This window comes from Vicugna pacos, chromosome 11 (assembly GCF_048564905.1).
Source record: "Vicugna pacos chromosome 11, VicPac4, whole genome shotgun sequence".
In the NCBI taxonomy this organism is placed as follows: domain Eukaryota; kingdom Metazoa; phylum Chordata; class Mammalia; order Artiodactyla; family Camelidae; genus Vicugna; species Vicugna pacos.
Window position 1 is genome coordinate 96,529,581 of NC_132997.1, and position 7,972 is coordinate 96,537,552.

The 7,972-nt window shown below is 42.6% G+C and overlaps 1 protein-coding gene across 2 annotated transcripts in view; it reads left to right on the top strand.

The window, feature by feature from the left end:
* FANK1 (fibronectin type III and ankyrin repeat domains 1) overlaps window positions 1–7,972 on the top strand; it is a 91,929-nt gene extending 83,957 nt beyond the window's left edge. For both annotated transcript variants that reach the window (XM_072972094.1, XM_072972095.1), the window contains exons 6-11: window positions 122–187; window positions 1,958–2,123; window positions 5,210–5,353; window positions 7,429–7,506; window positions 7,596–7,640; window positions 7,748–7,972. In XM_072972094.1, the coding sequence (XP_072828195.1) occupies window positions 122–187; window positions 1,958–2,123; window positions 5,210–5,353; window positions 7,429–7,506; window positions 7,596–7,640; window positions 7,748–7,813 (565 nt within the window). In that variant the 3' untranslated portion in view covers window positions 7,814–7,972. The remainder of the gene's footprint in view (window positions 1–121; window positions 188–1,957; window positions 2,124–5,209; window positions 5,354–7,428; window positions 7,507–7,595; window positions 7,641–7,747) is intronic.

A 7,972-nucleotide genomic window follows, 5' to 3' on the forward strand; every position in this document is an offset into this window, starting at 1 on the left:
AGATGGAGAGGTGGTACCAAGACGTGTCTGAAATAGAGCGTTGTTCATTTTTACTGGGTTATCGTGGGCCCCTGCTCATCAAAGCTGCACATCCAGCAACGCTGAAATTTGTCTCGTTTAGGCTTGTGAAAATCCTCGTTTCTAACGGCACAGACGTGAATCTGAGGAATGGAAGTGGCAAGGACAGGTGGGTGTGGCGCGTTCCCTAAAACGTTCCCAGACTTGTGATACTAAGCTTGTGCCCAGACGATCTTTGATTTGATTCCAGTATTTTCTTGTTTCTTTTGACAGTACTGAGAGGTGAGTAGGTCTCACAGGAGCAATGTGATGACAAACGCTGGCTTATTCATTTGCCCACTAGCCCCCTAATATTGCTGATGCCCGACCACCCACGCGGGCCTCCCCACTTGTCCCTCACAGGGTCTCCCGTGCTTTACTCGGGGGCGTGGGCTACGGCCATGAACCAGTCAAGGCTCACACACTGCATCTGGTTTTTCTGTCGCTCTTGTCTCTCTCATTCTGGTCTGGCCCTCTATCCATTTTTTTTAATTAAAATTTTGTTATAGCAATGACTTTTTGAGGAGTCCAGACCACTTATCTTACAGAATGCCTCGTGCTCTCGATTTGCTTGTCTCCTAGGTGCGAGGGAGGCATTTAACTTGTTCATTCGTCTCTTTATACCCAGTAAAGTTAAAATTAGGTTTACAGGCTTGACTGGATTCAGGTTGACATTTTTAGCAAGAACACCTGAGAGCTGGTGTTGCGGCTTCAGTTTGCGTCCGCAGGCCTGTCATGCAGGTTGCCCCGTAGCTGGCGATTCCCGGTTTGATCACTGGGGTGGAAGAGCTAGATCTCTCCTTGGTAAATATATAGCTTCCCACTGCAATTAGGAAATAATCGATGGGTTAGTGATTCAGCACAGTGTGGACATCCACTAGCCTTTCATCCAATAACTGTAGCATCCACCATGATCCTGGCCTGAACCAGGTATTTAACTGGGACTCGCCAGAGAGTGGTTTTCTCCTTCCATGATTCCTTCTACATTTATTAGCTGGCAGTCTTCCATCAAAAGGAACTTTCCCTTATCAACTGGGGACGGACTGCCTTTCATCCTACAAAGGCAACATAAATGTTTATCTTCTTTAAATACCAATATTTAGAGTAAGGAATTGGTTTAATTATCTGTAATAATGTCCAATGAGTGTTTCTTCTCTTTTTCTTTTTTGAATATCATCAGAGACTGGTATATGTTTTTAAAATCCAACATTTTACTCAATGACAGTGATTATTCATTTTTTTTCCTGAGAGAGAGATTCACATATCACAAAATTCATTCCTTTAAAATGTCCAGTTCAGGGGTAGGGGCCAGCTCAAGTGGTCGTGTGTGTGCTTAGCTTGCATGGGGTCCTGGGTTCAACCCCCAGTACCTTCAATAACATTTTTTTAAAAATTAAAAAAAATGACATGTACAGTTCAGGATTTTAAAATATATGAACAAAGTTGTGCAACCACCAATGTCTAATTCCAGGTGTTCATCAGCCCAGAGAGAAGCTCTGTGTTCGTTAGCAGTCCCTCCCCATTTCCTCCCTCCCAGCCCTGCTAATCTGCCAGTTCTGTGTCTCTAGATTTGTCAGTTCTGGACATTTCCTAGAAATGAAATCATATACCCTGTAGACTTTTACGTGTGGCCCCTTTTACTTAGCATAGGTTCATCCATATGGTGGCAGATATCAGTACTTCATGTCCTTTTTATGGCCAAATAATGTTCCACTGTATGGATATACCACATTCTGTCTATCTGTCTATCAGTGGATGGGCCACATACATTTTATATAAATAATTTTCATGACTTTTCCACTCACATTAGGATTTCTGTCTCAGGTTTGGGCCAGGGAGGGCAAACGCGGACCTGAGTGTAGGGACCACACAGCCAGACTGCTGCTTCTGTGTGTTGCAGTCTCATGCTTGCGTGCTACGCGGGGCACCTCGATGTGGTGAAGTATCTCCGAAGACATGGCGCTTCCTGGGACACCAGAGACCTTGGTGGCTGCACAGCCCTGCACTGGGCTGTGGACGGGGGCCACTGCGGTGTGATTGAGTGGATGATCCAGGACGGCTGTGAGGTATGGGTCTCCCTTCTTAACCACACACGCCTAGTTAAGAACCTAACTGCTGGTCCATGGGTTTCAGGAGAAGCAGGGCCTTTTGTGGACGCCTTGGACTAGCTGAGCCTAGAAATGCTGGAGGAAGTCCTCTAACTTACAAGCAAGATGGTCCTTGAAGCCTTGGGAAAAAAGACCCTTGTGGAATTGTTATGATAGAGAGGCTTCAGGTGATCAAGGACGTTCATCTTGTGTAGGAAAAGGGAGCAACGCTGCGTCCAGAGCTGGACCTGGTGCTGCTTCCACCTTGCTTGTTCCTTCGCTCATCCCTCAGTGATCTCTCCTTTCAACCTGCCAGCAGGGCTCGATGGAGCTTCCACCTGCCCCGATACCGTCTTTTTCTTTCTCTCTTAATTAAATTTTATTTTTTGGCTTTTTTAAAAAATTGAAGTACAGTCAGTTACAATGTGTCAATTTCTGATGTACAGCGCAACGTCCCAGTCATGTATATACATACATGTATTTGTTTTCATATTCTTTTTTTAAAATAAGTATTTATTTTTTCCTTTTTCTTGTTAGTTTTTTTTGTAAGGGGGTTGGAGATAATTAAGTTTTATTTATTTATTTGATAGAGGTACTGGGAACTGAACCCAAGGCCTCTTGCATGCTAAGCATGTGCTCTACCATCTGAGCTAAACCCCCCACCCCACAATTTTCATATTCTTGATACTGTCTTAGGTGCTGGACACACAAGGATGTTAACTTATAGCCACAGTGCTGCTTATTGCTTTTGGAATTAGATTCCTTTTATTCTTGGTTTGCTTTAAAGATTAGTCATTACACAAAACTTCCAAAGAGCAAACAGACTATATCAAGAATAGAGAATTTCAGCTCTAGTGTCTTTAGCTTGAAGCAGGTGTGTTGGTCTGGTTTTGGTTCATGTCATTAGAAAGTACAAATTCGACTTAGAAGTAGCGTTGTTTGGACTTCTAGAGATATTTGAAGATAGGCAAATAGAATTAGCTCAATAATGGTAATTGCTGATAACTTGGAAAAAAAAGTTCAAGACTTCAAAGAAGTTAAATAAAAATTTCAAGGCATGGAAATAAGGAGCAACGAACAAAATGCTGTCCTAACGGTGACTGCCAGATGGTGTAGAGTGTGGAGAAGTTAAATTGATGACCTGGAAAATAAACTCACATGGAGAAGAGTTATGACTCCTGGAAGATGTTTGTAGATTTGTGCTGGTTTGTCTCTGAAGTGTGACTGAGGGAAAGCAAGACTTAAGTCGTGGGATCTCACTGGTTCCTAATGTTGCTTTTAGAGGGCTGAAAAGAGGGCTCCTTGAAGGAAAAACCTCAGTTGTTAAGATAATTCCCTTTTGTTACATTTCTTGTTTTCTTTGTTTTAGAAACAAGCACAAAAGGTCAGAGGGATTAGCCCGTTCGCCCTGGTGGTCGGGGCTGGCCACACCTGCCTTGTGCGGTTGTCACAGCCACATCCCCCTTGTTTGCTTTATGGCAAATTCTGCTCATGCATTGGACCCAGTGAAAATCTGGAGTTGAAAATGAAGGTTGACTTTGCTGAAAGAAGGGCAAGTCTCTGCCATCAACATTTAAGTACCAGATTTTTGGAAGTGTAGGCTCTCTGGGCTTCAGTTACAAACGCATCCATTTGGGGTAAATCCCATCCTTTTCTATAGCCCTGGAGATACGTGACTGTCCACCAGGATTTCTGCGTGGCTGGCAGGTGGTGGGTAGATGATGTCAGCGTGAGTCCCTCTCTGTTCTTGGCAGGCGGTTGACCCGATGCTTTGGGAGATGGTGAGACGGATCTGGGAGCAAAGTGGGGACACTGCCACCTTCTTCTTGAATCTAAGGATCTACACTGGACTGACTTGCTTGAATGGGGAGCCATTTCTACATTTAATGAGCCACGTGACCTCCGGGGAGACATCACGTCCTCTGAGATTTGGCTTCATCATCTGTAAACCAGGAATAAAAAACACCTACCGGTGTTTAACCTTTAGGACCAAAAGAGGAAACGTGCGTGGAAGTGCATTGAAAACCGCATAGAGCACCCTGTAATATGAGGGGATTATTTTATTATTATTTAAATATAATGAAGCTCGCTGCCCAAAGGTTGTTTGTTATTTGCATGAGGAAGAGCTGCAAATCTTAACAGTGTGGCAGTGGATAATCTCATACATACAAATAACCGGAAATGTCCTAAGGACCTACTGGCAGTTTCTTGTTATTCTGGTCCAATGTTTTACTAAAGCTATAGATTTCTTTGAGTGATTCTTCTGTAAGAGAATTAGATGTGTGCGTGCACAAGTCCGTCTGCACACACGTGTCTCTGTTGACTTCAGTACCACTCTTCCTGGACTGATGAGGTCTTTGTTGCAATTGAAGGAGGCAACACTTACACTCTCTTATTCTAAAATACGTCTTTTAAAGCACTAAATTGAAGGATCTTAACGTAGGGCAGATGATTGGGAAATGGCCCATCTTATTATCAGGCAAACTATGTTTTGGAGAAGGACTTAGGTTGGCTAAGTTTTCAGATTAGATTTCGTGTAAGAGATCTTTGTATTTAACCTGCCTGTAGTTCTCCTGCTTAAAATGAGTACGTGTTGGTAAATATAAGGGTGGGTGCTTACATCACCATCTTGTTCCAGAAGGGATTTAAAGCTGCTTACAGAGATGCCTAAAAGTAAGCAGCAGAAACTCTATTTTAAAAAGCGCTCAGGAAAGTTAGGCGTGAGAAAATAAGGCAGGGGCTCACACGGAGCCAAGAGGAAGGTGATGATGTTTCATTTTTCCATCCCATCTCTTTTCCATTTGAACAAAATGTAAATGAAGATGCCAGTGGGTGGGAAGGGGGGCTCTTGGGGCCTCTCAGCACCCTCTGAAGTGACCCAAAAAGCAGCTTCTCACTGCATAAATGTGAATTAAATCAGCATAGTCCAACCAACCGTCACCAGGTCTAGAGAGACGATCTACATCGGGGGAATTTGGGCAAGCAGACATTCCTCTATAGGTTTCCGATGAGTGACTTTATGGAAAAGAACTGGGCTAAGAGCTGCTCTCCCTGTGGCACGACAGGTGGACGTGGTGGATGCCGGCTCAGGGTGGACCCCGCTCATGAGGGTCTCCGCGGTCTCGGGGAACCAGAAGGTCGCCTCTCTGCTGATCGATGCAGGAGCAGACGTGAACGTGAAAGATAAAGACGGAAAGACACCTCTAATGGTATGTCTCTCTTCACAAGACAGTCTGGCTTCACATGTGGGACTAAGGTCAGAGCTTCTGCAACTAGGCAGTTCTTGTAAGCTCAGCCACATATGACCACCCCTGAATGATGGTTGTGTGTGTCTTCCATATTGGCTGCTTAATTAAGGCCTGGCAGTGTCACCATAGCATTTTTTTCATCCTTGTATTTTTTTTTTTCAATCGAAATATAGTCAGTTGCAATGTGTCAATTTCAGGTGTACAGCACAATGTCCCAGTCATGCATCTACATACATATATTCATTTTCATATTATTTTTCATTAAAGATTATTACAAGATATTGAATATAGTTCCCTGTGCTATACAGAAGAAAGTTGTTTTTTTAAAATCTATTTTTATATATAGTGGCTAACATTTGCAAATCTCAGCCTCCCAAATTTATCCCTTCCCACCCTCACCCTTTTTCCCTGGTAACCATAAGAACGTTTACTATGTCTGCAAGTCTATTTCTGTTTTGTAGATGAGTTCATAGTGTCCTGTTTCCCCCTTTTTTAGATTCCGCATATAAGTGGTATCATACAGTATTTTTCTTTCTCTTTCTGTCTTACTTCACTTAGAATGATGATCTCTAGGTCCATCTATGTTGTTGCAAATGGCATTATTTTATTCTTTTTTATGGCTGCATAGTATTCCATTGCCATGCCACAGCTTCTTTATCCAGTTATCTGTTGGTGGACGTTTAGGTTGCTTCCATGTCTTGGCTATTGTATATAGTGCTGCTATGAACATTGGGGTGCATTTGAGTTCCTTCAGATTCATACCCAGGGGTGGGACTGCTGCATCATATGATAAGTCTGTTTTTAGTTTTTTGAGGAATCTCCATACTGTTTTCCATAATGGCTGCACCAAACTACATTCCCACCAGTAGTGCAGGATGGTTCCCTTTTCTCCACACCCTCTCCAGCATTTGTCATTTGTGGACTTTTGAATGATGGCCATTCTGACTGGTGTGAGGTGATACCTCATTATAGTTTTGACTTACATTTCTCTGATAATTAGTGAAATTGAGCATTTTTTCATGTGCTTATTGGCCATTTGTATGTCTTCATTGGAGAACTGGTTGCCCATTTTTGGATTGGGTTTTTTTTGTTGTTGTCATTGTTATTAAGTTGTATGAGCTGTTTATATATTCTGGAAATTAAACCTTTGTTAGTTGCATCATTTGCAAATATTTTCTCCCATTCCATAGGTTGTCATTTTGTTTTGCTTATAGTTTCCTTTGCTGTGCAAAAGCTTGTAAGTTTAATTAGGTCCCGTTTATTAACTTTTGCTTTTAATTCTCTTGCCTGGGTAGACTGCCCTAGAACATAGCTAAGATTTATGTCAGAGAATATTTTGCCTATGTTTTCTTCTAGGAGGTTTATTGTGTCTTTTCTTATATTTAAGTCTGTCAGCCATTTTGAGTTTATTTTTGTGTATGGTGTGAGGGAATGTTCTGACTTCATTAATTTACATGCTGCTATCCAGTTTTCCTAACACCACTTGCTGAAGAGACTATCTTTTCTCCATTGTATATTCTTGCCTCCTTTGTTGAAGATTAATTGACCGTAGGTCTGTGGGTTTATTTCTGGGCTCTCTATTCTATTCTATTCTATTGATCTATATGTCTGTTTTTATGCCAATGCCATGCTGTTTTGATTACTGTAGCTCTGTAGTATTCCTGTAGCATTTTTGTTGTCTTTTTACAACTATTTCTTTAAGGATTATCAACCTCAGTCCCCGGGGCCATTTTAGGATCAAAACAGATCTGTTAAAACAAAGAACATGCTGCCTTCTGCGCTGGTCTGGCCCAGCCCCGTCGAGCGATTTTACAGTGGAGAAAGGTGGATTTCATTCCCTTTTCCTTGCCACAGCTGGGGAGTGAGGTACACATCCCTGTGTGCAGAGCCACTGCAGCCCTGCTGGCTCTCTGCCTTCAGAGGATGCTGCCTGGAGTCACCAGACCTGCCTGCACCAGGCACCCCATTCCTGCAGCCCATGCCCAATGCAGGGAGGGCGGAGCCCACTCACACCCCACTGGTGTTTGATTTTCTAGGTGGCCGTGCTAAACAATCATGAAGAGCTAGTCCAGTTACTTCTTGACAGAGGGGCAGATGCAAGTGTTAAAAATGAGGTACAGAACTCAGTCTTCATCTAAAGATTTTCCCTGGAGGGGAGGAAAGACCACATGTATAAAAGCATTTTTGTTGTTTTCTCTTCCAGTTCGGCAAAGGTGTCCTAGAAATGGCCAGAGTTTTTGACAGACAGGTTGGGAATGTTCTTTATCCCTTTAAGGCTAATCTTGTAGCGCTTTAGAAAAAATTTAAAGAAACCCCAAAACTGTGGATTACATGCACCTGTTTTTGTTTATCCAGAATGTCATCTTCTTATTAGAAGAAAGGAAAAAAAAGCAAATGCCGAAGAAGTCATCTGTTTGCTGACCTGGGGGCCTCTTATCTCTGAAAGCCAAGTGAAGCAAAGCAGAACGGGACTTGAACTAGAGAGAGGGCGATACATTTGATTATTTATTTAGCTGAAGATGCACAGTGACTTTTGTGACATACACGTGTCCCCACTTTGAAATACATCTCTTTACCTAA